Consider the following 18905-nt stretch of genomic DNA (forward strand, 5'->3'; position numbering starts at 1 on the left):
AAGTTGTCTACCAAAACATCGCCTAGATTCCTTCTGGATTTTCTGTACTATACAAGCTACTGCTTCAAAATAAGGGTTTAATTCATTGATTGGGAAAACAGGAAGATGTAGCCATGAAAAGAGGACTGTTTTACCATAATACATAATAAGGAGTAAGTCTTACAGGCAAAATATATGCTCACCAAGGTTGATCATAATTAATATAATGTATCTGCTGATTTTGTATTGCATAGTCCACCTGAGCCAGCACCTATAGAGCAGCATCTTCAAGATGTCTAGAGAAACTGGGGTCACTCCTCCTCCTAAGAATCTCACTGAGGGGCTCAAGATCTCCCATAGGGAATTTTAAATAGGGTTGTAGCCGTTGAATATCTCCCAATAATTTCTGAAAATCATTCAAAGTTTGTAAGCCATCTTTTCTAATCCAAGCTGCCTCAGACTGCCCTGTTTCTCAGACTACACTGAGCTCCTGTCTCCTCCCGCCTTATGTTCCCCTCTCTGCCCAGTCATGCCACTCCTGTCTCCACCTCCCTAGCACTGGAATTAAGGTGTGGAATCCCAACTGTTGGGATCAGCTGTGTATGAGCTCTGTTTCTCTATTAGACAAATTCAGTCTCATGTAGCCCAGGATGGCTTTGAACTAACAGAGATCCCTCTGCCTTCTGCCTCTGTCTCCTGAGTCCTAGGAGTAAAGGTCTGTGCCACCACTCCCTGTCCTCCAGTACTTTAGTCCTGAACTCTATTCTTCAGGCAAGTTTTATTTGTTAAAACACAAACCAGATATCACTACAGTGCAGACTAACAATCACAAGCCAACTCTGTCAACATGTCAGCCACACTTCACTTTCAAATCATGATAAGCCACCTCTATTCCAGATAAATCTCATGTTCATTTTATAATGTAAAAATGGATTTATTACATTTCATACAGTACCCAAAGTTCCAGTAGTGTTCAGAAGACTAAGCACAGTGTCTCTACTGAAGTTCAGCTAATCTCTTAGCAGACCATGTAAAAAATAGTTACACATTTCCAATATACAATGGCACAAAGTCCAAAAGAGAGAAATAAGGTCATAGTTAGGAATGATGGGACCATAACAAGACCTAAACCCAGTAAGGTAATCACACAATTCTGCAGCTCCCTATCTGGCAGCTGGGGTTCATGATAGAATCATCTAGGCCTTGTGTGGGGTGCTGTGTACCCCTGTCCACTCAGCTCCACAGCCTGAAGCACACATGACCTCTTACTTGAACTTCCTTCACTTGCTTTCAGCCAGAAAACCAACAGCAGCTGGCTCACATCTACTCCAGGAAAAGCAAAGGTAATTAACTGAAATCTAAAACCCTTAAAATTCGACTTTGACGTTAACAGCCTGGTGATTTTGTTTATTGTGAAGTGTCTTATTCAGAGTCCTGAACTTTTCATGTTTGTCTCCTGGGATCCACATTGTATTGGCTTGGATGTTTCACTCTCTACTGATAAAAAATCAGTACAGTAACTAATCTTGGCGATCTACTAGATGCTCCTTAGAAGAGTGGAGGTCTCAAAAGACCACAACCAACCATCCAAACTCTTCAGGTTTTATATTTATATTGTACTTATATTGTATGTATATATATTGGGGATATTCAAGAGCTTTTGAACATTTATCTTTATCCTCCATATTGTAAGGTCCTAGAATTAAGGATTAAGACTCATACTTGCTACACAATAATGACAGATATCCATGGAGGAAATTCAATGAATTTCACATGGAAGGGATTTCCAACGAAGGTTCCAAATTTCTACATTTGAAATAGGTAAGTGTTATACAATAAACAGCTGCAGAAATTTGTTTTGTAAAGTTATCCAGTAATTCAACCTGTTTTCATACCACATATCATATGGCATGTATTTTGATACACATGTATTTCAACAAAATATAGAACACAAAAGATGGAAATTTATGTGTTTCAGAAACAAGTCATTTCTTTTAATGCCATGAAGTAATGAATAATTTCCCTAAATCACATACTTGGAGAGTCTGATGTTAGTTTTAATAACGTAGACCATTAGACAGCTTACAAATTCAATAGGAATTTGTTTTGATCAAATATTCAATTAAGAGGTTCTTTCTGGGATTTGAGTAAAACCTGTTTTAATTCTGTCACAGTTTAAGTGCAAAAAGAACCTGAGTACCCAGGAGGTGAGGACGAAAACCCTGCTCGTAGTTAAGAAGATGCTGGTAGAGATGTCAAAGAAAGATCTTTCCAATGAAGATTCCCCCAAAACACTGGTCCACAGAACAGGATAATCCCATCTGTGGCCCTGTCACTTGCTCCTTCTGCTCTACCATAGCACCCACTGGTAGCTGGACCAAAGACCTGGGCATAAAGGCTGCTATTCTAACTAGTTGTGGCCATTAGACTAGATATAAAGACTTGTGACATACATGATTGCTGGAACATTGGAATTACCTCTACTTGGGTTAAATATTAAAGGGCCTTAAGGAGGAAGTGTCATTTGAGGGAATTACAGATTTGGACTAAGTCTGTGTCAAAGGTCTTCACTAGGAGGCCCGATCATGTGTTATATTCGTGTGTGTGTGTGTGTGTGTGTGTGTGTCCTCTCATCTCTGAACAGTCTTTAGCAGCTTCCAGAGCCATGCAACCAATACTACATTAATGTAATGAAAGTGTGATCGTAGATATTGACAGAGTATGAATGAGTGCCTATGATGAATTCCTGGGGCAAGGGTCTGAGGGCACTAGGAGGAAGGTGAAGTGGGGGGCAGTCCCTGGGAATCATAAGAGGGTGGGATCTGAGGCTAACCGGGAGGGAGGCAGTGCCGGCTCCGGGCGGCAGGGGGCGCCGTCGTGCGGCCGCGCCGACCCCAGTACCGAGCCGCCACCACCGCCCGGCGCAGTCCGTCCGCCATGCGCGCGCTGCTACCGCTGCTGAGCGTCGGCCGAGTGTGGCGCGTGGGGGCCGCCGCCCGCCCTCCGCGTCGCGTCATGTCCCTGTACCGCACGGAGGAGCGCGGCCATCCCCACTCGGAGGACTACCGCCTGTTCTTCAGTAAGTGGCTCGCCGAGTTCCGCGCCGGCCCGAGGAGCAGCCGCGCCGCCGTGCTCTGCCCGGCGGGGTCCGCAGCCCGCGCCCAGCCCGGGGTGACAGGGGACAGGTGTCGGCACGCAGCGCGGACACGCAGGGCGGCGCGGGGCCAACCGCCCACTGCAGCGACCGCAGGCGGCCCGCGGCGCCGCGCTCCACCCGCTGACCTCCGCGGCGCGGCCCGCTGTCCTCCCGCGCCGCCCTCTCGGGAGCAGCTAAGCCCATCCCCCTCCGGGCGGACGCAGAACTTTGGGGACCGGGGCTTCACGCCTAAACTCGAGTTTGCGTCGCGATCGGACTGCAAGCGCCTGCGTATTTGGAGGGAGGAAGCGGGAGGGGAGTGTGAGCCAGCTACTGCGATAGGCTTGTGGGCAAATGCCGTAGTGAACCCTGTTATTTTGTAGGGTAACTTAAAAAAAATAAAACAATAACAAACTGAGTTTATACCTAAAAGTTTGCACCCCGAATGCCATCCACAAACAGGAGACTGACTAGCGTTCTAGCAAGATGGTGGCACGACCTCTTGCCTTTCACATTGAGCAAACATTGAGGGGAAGATGTTTGGTGCTACCCTGAGCCGGCCACCGAAGTCAGAAAAGCTACGCCCTTTTTATTTTCACTGTGTAATTTTTCTTTTTTAAATCAGTGACATGAAGTAGCCACATAGGTCGAGTTACCTTCATGCCCCATTGACTTCAGAGCTCTGAGGAGAGCTGTAGCGACCTAAAGTCTTGTGCACACCTGTTGGGAGGTTCCACCCGGAAGGGGTGAAGCTAGAATCTTGGAAGTTCATAGTTTGTGCTCCGACACCCCGTCCTGTGCTAATTTTTTTTAACTTGCTAAGCATTAGGGTTTTTGTTTTTTGTTGTTTTTTTTCTTTGTAAAATAGGACTGCGGAAATTGCTCTGTGCGCAAAGTAGTCACAGGACTTACAGTGTAACTTATAATCATTAATAACTATACTATGATGTTTATAGTTACCTATCTGGAACTTAAGTTTGAGGATTGTTTTATGATAAAGAAGCAAAGCTAACTTAAACTCTTGTCTTTTGTTTTTTGTTTTGAGACAGGGTCTGCCTCTGTCTCCCGGATTGAACACATGGGCCTCTTCAACTGGCAAACTTCCTGTAGTTGTAATGCATCTGGTACTAAATAGTTTTCTCAAAATTAGTTTCTGTGCTACAGTTTTTCGACTCCTTTTTTGCTTAGGCAAGACTGATTAGGTCTTTTTAAAAGAGGGCCTGTGCACACATCGGGAGCCTGGGTAAGATACCTGTCTCAAAAAGAACAAGAATAAAAACAAACCAAAAACCCAAGGAGAAACCCTTAGTAAGTGGACTCTTTGCTGAATGGATTGTGTCCCCAAAGTTACAGTTTAACAGTTCTCCGTGTTCTCCATGAAGAAACTGTTATATAATGGCAAATAGCTTCCTAAGCAGAAAAGCCTTTGTGTATAATATGGTGAAAATGTCCTCGGTTTTCAGTACAGTAACATGTAGTGAATGTGTGCTGTCAGCAACAAACGCATTCGTCTTTCCACAATGTCAGAATTGATTGAAATACAGTAAATTTAGAAGCAACACGGATTTTGTGGGGCCCCACTTTGCCAAGTAGTCTCAGTTTTCCCTGATTGCTGGCCCAGGCAAACAGGTTCTTTGTGCACAGGTGTGTGCACACATATGTGGAGACCAGAGGTCTTAAATTGTTCCCTGGGCGCTGTCTGCTATCCTTTTGGAGACAGTCTCAGTGGTCTGGAGATAGGTGAGGCTGGATGGACGGTGAGCCCAGAGATCTGCCCCTGCATTCCCAGCACTGTGATGACAAACATAGTCTACCATGGCCGGGCTTTCTTACGTGGGTTCTGGGGCGCGAACTCAGATCCTTAATGCTCGCACAGCCAGCGTTGGTAGCTCCCCAGCTCAAACAGGCTCTTTTATTCCGATCTTATTTACTGTCAACTCGGAGATCACATCGTACATGCCATGCAGTACGTACATCTGTATGTGTAGGTTTCAGAATGACGGCCAAAGTGCCGAAGAGGTTGTAGCTCTTCCAGGAGTCCCAAATGCCTTCCTGAAAACAGGCTGGTGCAGATGTCTGGAGCATCCCTGTAGGTATTTGTTTAAGGTGCTGGGAAATCGGATAAGCCAGAGGTATTAAATAAATCAGGCCATGAGTCGCAGGGTCCCCGTTGAGCTGAGCTTCAGCATTTAGTCAGGTTGGCTGTGTGACGTGTAGGGACTGTGGAAACTGGCAAGAGATCCAGGTCCAGTCAGAGCAGTAGGCCAGGAGAATTTTGGAGCTCTCTGCCTACTGGTCCTTTGACCCAGCAGGTTGGCCGTCATCATAACCCTTCAGTGTTGGGCGTCCTTGCCGAGGACAGGAGATAGAAATAGAACAGGCAATTTAGTGTAAATGCCCTTGCTTCTGTCCAGACCAGGTGCCAGGAGTGCTGTAGGGAGCTCTGGGTCTTTGTTTCTTCTCCTAGGAGGTGTGTATGAAAGTGTGATTGAAAGTCCAGTGCGCACACTTATCCCTTCTGAGTCTCTAGATTTTCATGACGAATTTCATGGTGAAGATGGGCTATTTCTATTCCCTAGTCTCTGCCCACCTTCTAAATCATTTTAGAGATTGTTGAGAGCCGGGCGGTGGTGGCGCACGCCTTTAATCCCAGCACTCGGGAGGCAGAGGCAGGCGGATCTCTGGAAGTTCGAGGCCAGCCTGGGCTACAAAGGGAGTTCCAGGACAGGCTCCAAAGCTACAGAGAAACCCTGTCTCGAAAAACCAAAAAAAAAAAAAAAAAGAATAGAGATTGTTGAGGCAGGGGGTGACGTAGTAGTGTAGTAGTGTTGGAAACCATTGAGGGTGGCTCTGTTGAGACTCAGTAAGGGGAAGCAGTTTCGTCCTGGCCAAAAGAATCTACCTGTGACCCTGGGTGGAGACAAGACAATCTGACGCACTCCCAAGATTAGAACATGACATAGCATTGTCTCCTCCCTCAACAGTTAATCCATCTGGGCCTGTCAATCACCTTGCCAAGAGTGGCCCTCAGGGATATCCCTGGTACACCCAAAGCTACGCTAAGGAGATGGGAGGAATAATTATCCCTTTAATAAGTAATAAGGATAATGTATGTATCCTCCCCAGAAACCCTACCCTAAGCGTAGACGCTTGCAGAGCTTCTAACTTGTAGCACAGCTGAGCTTGCCTTCTTTTCTGAGTTACTTAGAAAACAACTTTCCTTTTTCCAAAGCTTAAACATGACTTTCCTGATTCTCTGGGCTTTCTCAGTCTCCGAAGCTATGCCTGCCCCTTCTACCATGTGACTGCTTACAAACTATGGCGTTCTTTCTTCTTCTTCGCAGTCTTCTTCCAAGTAGCCGCCACGACCTCTGAAGATTTTTCTATTTCTAATAAAATTGGTGTCACCCTTCCTTTCAAGTCTGTTTCTAAATTCTTTTATTAATAAGACAAGGAACCTCAAAGAGGAAACCCTAATTTGCCCAGTAATAGGTGGTTCCCAGTGTAGGGTTCCCCACTGTTTCTGGAAACCTACTTTTCTGTACGGCGTCCAGGTGAGGATGCTATAAATTTTTATTCATTTGTTTCGTTTGATAAGTTCTTGGGCCTGGCTTTCCTGATAGGATTTTATTATATTTGTGAATATTGAGTAAAAGTGTGTGTGTGTGTGTGTGTGTGTGTGAGTGTGTATGTATGCATGCGCACAGGTGCCAGTTACATGGGAGAGTTGGTTCTCACCCTCCAACACGTGGGTCCTGGAGATCAAATGCAGGTCATTGAGTTTGGCAGCAAGTGTCTTTAGGCACTGAACTGTGTCGCCAGTGCTTGATAAGATTTTAATATGCCACGTGCTCATTTGGTCCCAATTTACTTGGATAATTTGATGGAATATCACTCTGTGGATGTTTTGGGGATGATCTATTTCTTCCTATCATTGCTTATTTAATTATTTATTTATTTGTTTGTTTGTTTGTCTATGCTGGTAGTACTGTCTGTGGCGTGTTGCTTACATATCCTTCACTTGTAGCATGCATTTGTTCATTCATTCATTCATTCATTTATTCTTTCATTCTTTCATTTATTTGTTTGTTTGTCTCTGCTGGTGGTCCTGTCCAGGGAGTGTTGTTTATATGTCCGCCTGCCTCTGCATTTGCTCTCAAAAATGGAGTCAAATTCTGCTTGTAAAATGAAATTTCTCAGGGTGAAGCACAGCTGAAAAAATACTGTTACAATGAGATAAAGTGAGATATAGCCTAGACTTGGGTACACTCTTGTCTCAGCTACCGTTACAGTGAGATATCTCTAGACCTGGGCACACTCCAGTCCAGCCACTGTTACAGTGAGATAGCCACTAGACCTGGGCACACTCTAGTCTCAGCAGAGGAATAGACAACAAAAGCTGTGCTGAGCAGTGGAGTGGGCACGGTACAGGGATGTAGTCGCATGCCCTGCTCTCACAATAATTGTGAAGATTGTGAAGACAGAGCAGAGCTGTTCAGGTCCCAGCACAGCTGGCCCGAGCGCTGGATTTGGAGCGAGGAGGCCTGGGTCTCAATCTTGGTCTTCGTGTTGTGTGCTGCTGGGCACATGGTGGCAGTGTTTCTTCTGGGACACTTCCGCCTCGAAAGGAATCAGCTGACCCTGTCGTGATCCTCAGTGTCCTTCAGGCACTACCATTCCTTTGAGGCTCTGAATGCATTAGTAATAGCAGTGCAAGTAAAGGTCTGTGGCGGGTTTATCTCTGTGGCTAGACTGTATTTTTTTTTCTTTCATCAAATGTACTTAAGATTATTTTGGAACTTAGATGCCATAAGTAAAATTTATTTTTATTCAGTTAATAGGGTAGAAAAACAAAAGGTTTTACTGAAATAAATGACAAGAATCCGAATAAAAGCTGGTGCTATCTGGGGAAGGGTTCCAACGTGACTCTTATTGGAAAAGTTGAGTTTAACAGTTCTCTAACCTACCACCAGATGGCACCTGTGGCCCAGGACTGTTTTCTACTTCCTGCAAGGGCTGGATGAAATGATGGGAATCTACTTGAGGGTGAGCTGAGGACAGGGACATAAGGAACATGTCGCTTTTTATCCAGATTATCACAATAGTTGACAGAGCGTTTGAAGGGATGAGGCACATAAGATGGGAATGCTAGCTCCTGTTACATTTGATACTACAGTAATCCATTGTAATATCAAGACAGGATGGTCCTAGCCTGGACTTAAGCAGTACTGGGTGCAGAAGCGCAGTTCAAGGGAGTTAGTTATGGTCTGAAAATCGTCCCTCAGCGTTGTCACAGCGGGAACACTGCCCGCATTTGACACACAGACGTAGGACAGTTTTGGACTTTGGTGGGTTTTCTTTGCCCCCATCATGGTGAATGAGGACAATTGATTGATGAAATGCTTTCTAAGAATTGGTGCTGAACTTTGTAGAAGTAGACACGAAACTGAGTGATAGTGGGCAAGCACATCTCGGACAGCCAGCTCCTCCCCGCCTTGTGACCTTGCAGAGTGACTTAGTGAACGTTTGTAACTTCGTTTCTGAACTTCACTTAACCCCTGTTACTTTCCTGTCTCCGTCCTCTTTCATAGCCCATGTATTTGACCATCCCTCCAGTTATATTTTTTTAAATAAGCTGAGAAATAGTAGGTTTTCCTATGGCTTTTTTCACCGTTTAAGTTAGCCCTTCCCCTCTGGAGCCCCTCCCTCCTTCATCCTCTCGACCCCCAGTATTCCACCTCACTGCTTTCATGTATTTACCTGTAATCTGTTATCCTACCGGAACATGCCCCACCCCCCCAAAGGCCTTGCTTGCTGGCTTGCACCTGTGCTCCACACTGAACACAGAGGTTAGAAGCCAGAATCCCCACTTGAGAGGGAAAATGAGAGTTTGTAGTATTGGCCCTGACCTCACTGAGTGTAAAGTTTTTCCAGTCTCATTCATTTATATGCAAATTTCATTTAGAATATTTTAGACACTTCACAACTAAGTAATATTCCATTGTGTATATGCACCATGTTTTTTTTTTTTTCCATTCATCTGGTGATAGACAACTCGTTTGATTCCATTTCCTAGTGGTCTTATTTTTTGTGCTGCCGAAATTGTCTTCAGCGAGTCCCCCACCCCGGTGCCTGGGAGTTGAAGTTCACCCCCGACTTTTTCCTGCAGCAGTTTCAGGTCTGAATGCTGAGGTCCCAGTCCCGTTTTGTGCATGATGAGAGATACGGATCTAGTTCCATCTTTCTGTGTGTTAGATCCAGTTTTCCTAGCAGCATTAGTTGAAGATCTTGCATTTGCCCAATGTGTATTGTTGGCATCTTTGTCAAGAATCAGGAAAATGTAGTTGTGTGTGCTTATATCTGAGTCTTTGATTCCATTCCCTCAATCCGTTTGTCTGTTTTGGGGTCAGTGCCATGCTGCTTTTAATTTGAAAATTTTTAAGAGCTAATAAATAATTTTAGCAAAGTGGCTAGATACAAAATTAACACACGAAAATAAGTAGCCTTCTTATTTACCAATGACAAACATACCAAAAGGGGAAACAATTAGAGAGACAATTCTATTTGCAGCACACACACACACACCTGGAAATTAACCTAACCAAGGAGACAAGGCCTCTGTGATGGATATTTTAGGACACTGAAGAAGGAATTGAGCCACAAGAAGATGGAAAGACAGCCTGTGCTCAAGGATTAGCAGAAAAAGAAACCATAACCACCCTACCAAAAGCAAACTGCAGATTCCGTGTCATTCCAGTCAGTATTCCAGTGTTATTCTCCACCCGACTTACAAAAAAAAAAATCCAAAAATTTATGGGGAGACTCAAAGACCCTGACTAATCGAAGCGATACTGAAGGAAACAGTATTGTGAGTGGGTGGCAGCACACCTGATGTCACATTGTCCTGCAGAGTGATGAGGAACACATTCTTTTTGTTACATTCCATGGAGTAATAGAATAAGACTGAATATTTGGAAACTTGGAGCTTTCAGATTGTCGTGGGTGTAGCCTTGCAGTCTCGCAGGAGAGTCAGCTTGCGTACACAGGATTTACAAGTGTAGCCCCGCCTGTCTGCTCCCTTTGATACTGCGGGTGGTTTTTGTTGGTGGTGGTAACTTGAAGTTACTTATTTTAGATTTTAAGGTTTTCTTAAAGAACAGGGGAAAACCCATACTTCCAGTAATTTGGACTCTTGTTGGCATGTGGTAGAAGGCGACTCACTTTAGGAAACAGCGTCGGATGTAATTCAAGTTACTTTTATTTATTCTAGGATCGAGTCATACAGATATTTGTTAATGTGATTTCTTTCTCATTTTCTTTCTTTTTTTCGTAAATAAGGACGGAAATTACTGTACGTTTCTTATTACATTGTGTGAGTAGTGGGTAGTTACATGTTTGAGCTTGGGAAAACTTCCTACAAATAAGTTTCTGTAAACTTGAATCAATACATTTAAATAATAGCTTCTAGGTAAACATTTAAAAGTTATATTTATTTGACGTTAAGTCTTTAGAACCTTAAGACAGTTCAGTTTTTCTGAGTGCAGAGCTGTAAAATAGAAATCGTGCAATTTATATGAAGAAGAGGGTATATTTTCATTGAAACTCATCTTTCAAGTTTTTTAATCTTATTAAAAGTAATGCAAAACTCATTTTCGTTTTATTTGTTATTAAGCTTCCAGTGAGAATCTCTGTAAATGGGTCAGTGATATTGTGTATGTTGGTGTTTGGTATGAATATAGCTATTTGGTGTATAAATGTTATAATATTGCATAATGTTATGATATATAATTATAAGGCATGCATAATATATTACATAATTCTATCACATGTTGTAGAAATTTGTGTTATATAATACCACAATGTTATCAGTATTAGGTAAGGGTCCCATAGTCTATTTGGTTTTCTCAATTGCTCATTTTCAGCAACAGAGACAGCAAAACCGTAGAAACTTCCAGAATGATAAGATGAACAGTAGTTCTAGAGCCGTCGGAGGGGAAGCCCGATGGGATTCGTTTGTTTTGTCTAGGGCTGCAGCCTGCCCGGCACCAAGACCAAATGTGGTGGCTGCGGCCATAGATCTTGTCGGCTTCCTCATAAACACCACATTAAAGTCATAGCAAGAAAGAGCAGTCGGTGGACAACAGAGAAGCCTCCAGAGCTCTAGAGTGCACAGCATTGTTTATCCCAGAGACGTGTGTCTGTGATGAGGTAGCTTAAGTGGGTATGTCGGAGGGGTGGAGTTAGGAGATGCTAAGCTGTTTTGTAGAGCTTTGGGCTTTGTGGGCACACTGAGATAGATGAGAGAGAGAGAGAGAGAGAGAGAGAGAGAGAGAGAGAGAGAGAGAGAGAGAGAGAGAGAGAGAATGAATGTGACTCTCAAAACTGGTAACAGGTATTTTGATAACTTTCTTTATATTGTCCTTTGTATGACCCTACTCTTATTTCTGAACTAACCTTTGAAAGCCTCAGGAGTCAATGCTTAGCCCATGTCTCTACACTGTCTCTCTCTCCAGGAGTTGGTAAAGGACCAGAGGGAGCTATTTTAGGCCATGTAAACTATCCATCTCTGTCATAACTGCTCAGCAAAGCTGCGTTTTGGCACCCAGCCATCGGCAGCCAGTGTTAACGGACTGTGCTGTGGCTCTGGGTGGACCTACCGTGTGCCTCAGTGTAGGGGTCATCCGTAAGCTACCGTGTGCCTCAGTGTAGGGTCATCCGTAAGTCCTAGGCTTGCACCGTTAGTCTCAAGTTTTGAAGACAGGATTCCCACGGCAGCTGGTCGGTTGCAGAAGAAGCCTCCTGATTCCTTCCCTTTGGCCTGCTTTATGTACCAAAGATACGTTGTCCCTTTTAAAAATCTCAGTTCAGGTAAAAGTGTTCTTGCTATTTTACTCAAAAGGAATTGAAAAACTAAGCTAGGATGCCCAGTTCTTTCTAAACGGATGTGAAAATTAGTGACCACAGCTATTGCCCCTCACTTCACTGCCAACTGTCCTTTTGCCTTCGATTGTTGCATCCCTGCCTGGCTGGCTTCCTTGGTGCTTCTCATCATCTCCTCTGTGATGTTCTCCTCGGCACCTTCCTCTTCCTAAAGGAAGAGAACCCTCTTCCTTGCTTCCTCCAGGCTGTTGCTGGTGCACTGCTTGTGTGAGAGACACCTACTGGCTGTCCAAAGTCACCAGCATCCTCTCTTTCCTTGCCCTGATGTGCTTTTTAGTGCTTGCCCTTCCTGCTATAGCTTATACATATTCATCACGTCTGTCTCCCACTAAAATATAATGTGCACAAGACCAGGAAATTAGAGTATGTATTCCTGGCACATAAAATGGTGTTTGGAAAAGCACATGTGTTCCGTGAATAATTACCAAATGGATTAATGTAAGGAGACCTAGTAAACAGGAAAAGCAAAAATCAGAAACATGAGAATTTGACTATTTTAACAATGGGGAGATCGCTCATTGATTAGAAACACTTGTTGCTCTTGCAGAGGACCCAGGTTTACTTCTCAGCACTCATTTGGTAGCTCACAAGTATCCATAACTCCAGTTCAGTTGATCTGACGCCCTCTGCTGGGCTCTACAGGCACCAAGAACGCACATGGTATACATATATGCTACACGGAAAACACCAGCGTCAGAAAAGCAAAAACAACACAACCCCAAGCAAACACTGATGAGTGTTCTCTTTCTCATCCCGCTCTTGCGAGAGGTACCTTGGTGCCTGGGGTGCTTGGAAAGGGGGAGAAGTGGAACGGTAACTAGGTTTTTATTTGATAACTACTGAATGCCAGCTGGATGCTAGAAAGTATAACAAAACAGACAAAACCAAGAGCCAACAAAAACCCTTTCCCTCGGAATTTAGCCTGGTGCTGAGTGCTCCTGGCCTGGAGGGCAGAGGAGGGAGTTGCATTTAATATGATAGCATCATTGCTAAGTTGTAAACCTCTGCTTTTAGTGAGCTGAACTCAGAACTTAACTGTGTTGTTCAGTCAGCTGTTTTGTGATCATTTTATTCGTTATTTGAGCTGGACCTTTCTTCCTAGGGGTTGTAGGTGGAAACTGTGGATTAGACTGTTAGTTTTCTCCTAAGGAAATGATTATCAGTTTAGGCTAATTCACTTAATAATGAGTCTCTTTTCCACAGTCAGGTTTCTCCTACTTGGAGTGTTAGTCTACCTTAGATATTTTCTACACCAGGTATTTGAAGCCAAGCACAATATTGAATTAAATGATTTCAGCAACTGAGTGTGGGTAATTGGCATTTATTTTTTTCTCTTCAGGCTAGACCAAGTTTTCAAAGTTGACTTAAAATTTTAAGGTGTAAAGTTAGCATTGCTAAAATCATACAGGTTCCACAGTAGATCAGGACCTTACTGCTATACAGAGCAGGTGTGCACGGCTGTAATTCTGTTGCTTTTCCCTTTGCAGAGAATGTAGCTGGTCACTACATTTCCCCTTTCCATGACATTCCTCTGAAGGTGGATTCTCCTAAGGTATCATTTTTACTTGTTTGGGGGTTGGAAAACTTCTTGTACATGACAGGATGAAAATGATGCTCCACTTTTGGCCCGAAAATTCCCATGGAGAAATGTCCTGAAAGTAGAGATGTGCTGGGCTGGCAGGAGGAGAAACCAAGGAGCTGGAACAGGGCTGTAAGCTTCTTTTGTGAATTAAACTTTGTGAGAAGCTAGGGAAAGGGGGCTATTTGCGGTCTATGAAGTTTAGACTTTGGTGGAAACGAAGATTCAAGAGTAGTGATGTGGGAAATTAACCTGCTTATTTTGAATCATAAAACAGTTAATGTTTGCGGGTGACTTCTGTGTGCTAGCCGCTATGTGAGCATTTTATTTTCTTTATCCCATACTAAGTTGCCAGAAGCCATGAGGCAGCAGGCATTGCATTGGTTGCATTGGTTTACATAGCAGTGCACTGCTGGCAGGTGCCAGAGCCAAGTCTGGATCTGGCCTTCCTGACCACAGAGGTCCTACCCGTTACCACTCTATGAGACAGAACTGTAAATCTGGAAAAACCTCGTGTTTCATGAGCTTTTCTCTGGAAAACCACTTGACAGTCGGAAGGATGTTGGTGAAGTGGGGCTGTGAGAACCACTGCTGAAGGGGGAGATGAGGGGCCTGAAGTTTGGGTGCCTCTAGGCAGTTGTTCAGTGTTTGCCACGTGTTATTGTAATTCTGATGGCGCCTACTGTTACTAACTTCCTTCTTGCCGAGGTCCCTTGGTCTCAAATGTCGACTGTTGTGAGATGGGCTTAAGTTTAAATCTAGTGTTCAGCCTGTTGCCTCAGTGCACATCAGAAATCCAAGGAGTTGTGAACTATCAAATCCCTCTCGCCTTCCCAACACCAAAAGTGTGCTTGTGTTTGTTCATCCATTTGATAAATATAAGCCTTGCACGCTCTTTCTCTGCCACATGTTGTTTGTGGCCCTGGGTGTGCAATGGTGAAGAAGCCAGATGTCGGTCCCACTCAGTGGGAGGACACAGACAGCCACAGGATGAGTCAGTCAGATAGTGTTGAATACTGGAAAGGAGAATGTAGGAAGAGGAATGCCGGATATGTAGTGTCTCATCTGGGGTTCACCATAGCAAATGTTTATCTCTCGTAACAATACCACACATCTGTGCCTGTGATGTTCTGCTTATGGGATTTGAGGATGAGGCAGGACATAGTATAAGGCAAAAGGCCAGTGAGTTCCAGAGGGGCAAAGATGGAGACACACAGGTTTCCCTACTTTGGAGCCAATCATGGTTAGGATTTTTGCACCTTGTATCTTGGGATGTAGAGTTTTCAGAACAAGAACAGTGTTTCAGGACAGCGTGACTTGGAATCATCATTGTCTCTTTATTTTGTTTCTTCCTTAGCAGTCATCTTAGTGTGTGTTGCATACACCCAGTGAACGTTTGTTAACGGCATAGTCTTTTTTCCCACTACGCAGTCTGGCTTAACTCGGAAATGCTTAGTGGGGGCCTAGTAATCACACCTTGATAGAATTCCCAGGCAGGAGGTACAGCCAAGCACTTTCACAGCTTGTTAGCCAAGCTCCCGGGAGTTTCATTCCGATAATGAAATGACTGTTGGAGGCGCAGTCACTGGAACACGTCAGGCTCTCCCTACACACTCGGCAGGGTCTGTGCTTGCATCAGGCAGACTTGGGAAGTGCCGTGAAAGAACTCTGGATTTTTGGATAAGTTATTGTTAAAACATTTTGGTCCTCTGTTCGTTCGAGGCTGGGCGTGCTAAGGGACAGGGTTACTGGCAGGTTGTCTGCTCAGTCCGATTTCTGGACAGCAGAAAGTAGGACTTGTAGGCAGTACACAGGTTTTTGTTGCTGGGCTCTGCACCCTGCATTCTTTTATGAGATGTTCCAATCATAATTACCATCTTTGCTCTTACAGGAAAATGGCATTCCCAGAAAGAAAGCACGAAATGATGAATATAAGGTATCTTTTGAAGTTTTCATTGCCAGAATCATTTTTAAAATTTGATTGTATGCATGTGTGCGTGTTTGTGTCTGTATGTGCACACGCATGCAGGTGGGTACGCGTAGGGGCCAGAGAGGATGCCAGATCCTGTTCAGCTGGCACTTCAGGTGGCTGTGAGCCATCTGGCTTGGGTGCTCAGAACCCCACTTGGATCCTCTGGGACAGCAGCAAGACTTTTAACTACAGAGCCATTTTTCCAGTCTCTTGAGTCACTTTCAAACTGTCTGTCAATGACCTTGGTGATAGTTTGTGTTTCTAAACTGCTTCTAACTCTCCCCCTGCAAGACCTCCGTGTAGATCCTGCTGTTTTCTCCTAGCATCTCTTCAAGGCATCTGGGGCAATAGCATCGTTTAACCCTTTTTATTGTGTTAAACTATGCATAGCATAAAATTTACTTTTTTATCCTTTTCTAACATGTATGTAAGTGTGCTCTTTCCCACTGAGCCATCTTTCCTGCCTCAGTTTGTTTGCTTTTTAGATCAAAACAGAGACTGTAGCTTCAGAGGCGGCTTTAGAATTAAGGCACAGCAGTTGTTTGGAGGCAGAAGAACAAGTTCCAGCAGCTGTATTTTACCACTTAGGACCAAAGCATTTGATTGGCTCTTTGCTCATCTCTTGCTACAGGTGATGGTTTCCCTGCTACCATTGGCCTCTGCGGTCATTCCATTAGCGGAGATTATTGTCCCCAGCCTTTGAGTCCACTTTCCTGCGTAGCTGGTAAATTCCTATAGCGATGGCCTGCCGTCCAGTTTGTTTTGCTAAAACAGCCCTCAGATGAACTGTCCACACCGGAACCCCTTGTAGTGTTCCTCCTTGGGAATTTAGATTCTGGATCCTTCTCTGTCTCTACTGATCAGAGTCTCTGCTCGATGGGGTTTGGTCAGTCTGTGTCTTAGCAAACACACTCCCAGTGTGATGAAGAACCCCTGCTCTCCACAGGAGGCAGCACACGCGCATGTGTGGATTTGTAGTTCCCAGAGACGTGGTATTTTAGTCTGAAACCCCCTTTCCAATGGAGAAAGATATATTCCAAAGTTCTCAGTGTCATCTCAAAATTTAATGCTTGTAACAAAGATTGTATGTTGGGGACTGATTTATATTTACCTATTATCTTATCCCACCCCCCACGGGGAAAAAATAAAAAAAAAAAAGGACAAAAAGACGGTTTAGATTTTCCTGCCACTTTTCTGATTTGAAATATATAACTTTGATTTTCTGATAAATGCTGGTAGGCAATTGTTGCCTTATTACTAAAGCTAATCTTGGGAAAATAAGACTGGTACTGGCTTTGATCAACTCCCAGAGCACACTGCAGCGGGAGAGAAGAAGGGCGAGGGAGCGTGAGCCCCTGGTCATCAAGTGCAAATGGTGACCGAGAGCGTGGCTTGAAAGCTAAGGTTTCAGGCTGGTTCCTCATCTTTTGCTCTCTGGGCCTGGTTCAGATCTGTGCAAGAGGCTTTGGCGGTGTCACTGTGCAGCCGTTAACTAGCCTGGTCCCTTCTGTCATCACCTTGTATTCGTCCATCTGTGTTTGTTCTCTTATAGCCAGGCTTTCAAAGATGAATGAATTGTGTAAACATCAGCTATATACTTAGGCTTTGCTCTTTCACGCCTTTTCAGACATGTTTAAACAGGTACACGGGTCTCTCATGAAGGAGCATAGGCATGAGACAGAGCAGAGCGGTGTGAGGTCGTCCTGCAGGTGTGAGGTGTCCTGTTCAGCTTTGTTTACCTCACGCTTACCTTTCAAAAAACCCTTGCCTTCTCTAGAAAATTTTAACAAAAAAGCCGTGGCTGCTAAGTGGCATTCTTTGAGTTAGTAGCACTGGTGTTTCTCCAAGAAAGTCCCAGAGCAATGCTCTAATATGATCCTGCTAGGACTTTATATTAAAATTCCTCAGAGAACTTTTAAAAGTTAGCAATTCCCTGGCTTCACCCCAGACCAGTCGAATTGAAAAGGTGGGCAGTGGAGCCCTAAGGAGTCTTATGGGTTTTTTTTTTTTTTTTTTTTTTGTGGGTTTGTTTGTTAAAGCTCAGCCAGTGATTTTTATATGTGTGTGGGGAGGTATGTTAAACTTTTACTTTTCTAATATTCTGTAGTACAAGACTATCTTTTTGTTTGTATCCATTGTAGCTGGATACTTTTAAAAAACACACTCAAAATGAGTGAGGACATGTATAATTCAAGCTCTAATTATTTTTACCGTTTTGTTAATTTTTGAGAGTATAGTTAATATTCTTCCTCCCTTTTTCTTCCTCCAAACCCTCCCTTAATCCTATTCCACACTCCCACTTCAAAGTTTTGCCACTTTTTTCATTAATTGCTATTGAATACATCTGTGTATATATATATCCATGCATAATTCTAAATATAACCTGTTCCGTCCATCTAAATATTACGTGTGTGTTTGTGTTCAGGGCTGACCATTTGACATTGGACAACCAATTGGTGTGCTCTTCCCTGGGAAGGGACACCTGTCCTGTACCCAGCTTTTCTCATTTGCCTGTAGTTCTTTGTGTAGGGTTGAGGCCTTGTGGTACCCCCTCCACACACACACACACCTCTTTGCTATATCCATTGGTGTAGCTCTTGTTCAGCTCACATTTGGGTGGTTATATTGGTGAGACTTTATATGTGTGTAGCTTCTAACATTACTAGGAGACACCATCACACAGCAATCTCCCCAATTCTCTGCTGCTTCCAGTCTTCCTGTTCGCTCATCTGTGGTTGTCCCCAAGCCTTCTGTGTGGGATGTGGGAGTATCTTGTGGATGGACACATTTACGATACCCATTTTTTTTTATTATTAGATTCAGTAGATCTACAGAGTATTGTCAGTTAACTACATGTGTGTCTAAATGATGGCTTGTCTGGGACCTGGGCCATGCTTTGACTGGCGGTGTTTTAAACCATTGTTTCCCCAGGAGCCATGATTCATTATTGATGTAAACATAGTATCCTTACCTTTTTGTAAGCCACTTTTAAACAGTAAGACTTTCTCTTTGTGAGGAAGGCTGTGGGAATTGTATTACCTACCACTGACCTAGTTAAGCAGTGAAAAAAGAAGCCATGTTCCTTTGTAAAGTTAAGGAATCTGAAATCGTTTTAGAAAGGCGTGTCTAACTCCTTGTATACTTTCTAACTGCCTATAGAGATATCTTTGATTTAGCATGTATACAAATATTCTTTTAATCATTTTCATTTTCAACATTTTGACTACTTTACTTTCTGTATGCATTCCTGTAAATCACATAACAATATTTTAACCACATTTCCATGAGTATAGCGGAAG

The 18905-nt window shown here is 43.8% G+C and overlaps 1 protein-coding gene across 2 annotated transcripts in view; it reads left to right on the forward strand.

Moving 5' to 3' along the window:
- Positions 1-2877: 2877 nt before the first annotated feature.
- Positions 2878-18905, forward strand: part of Ppa2 (inorganic pyrophosphatase 2) — a 59039-nt gene continuing 43011 nt past the window's right edge. The window contains exons 1-3 of one of the 2 annotated variants that reach the window (XM_057793595.1): positions 2878-3058; positions 13543-13607; positions 15526-15570. In XM_057793595.1, coding sequence (XP_057649578.1) covers positions 2917-3058; positions 13543-13607; positions 15526-15570 — 252 coding nt within the window. In that variant the 5' untranslated portion in view covers positions 2878-2916. The remainder of the gene's footprint in view (positions 3059-13542; positions 13608-15525; positions 15571-18905) is intronic. The other variant, XM_057793596.1, reaches the window with a different exon arrangement.

Source organism: Chionomys nivalis, chromosome 18 (genome assembly GCF_950005125.1).
Source record: "Chionomys nivalis chromosome 18, mChiNiv1.1, whole genome shotgun sequence".
Taxonomy (NCBI): domain Eukaryota; kingdom Metazoa; phylum Chordata; class Mammalia; order Rodentia; family Cricetidae; genus Chionomys; species Chionomys nivalis.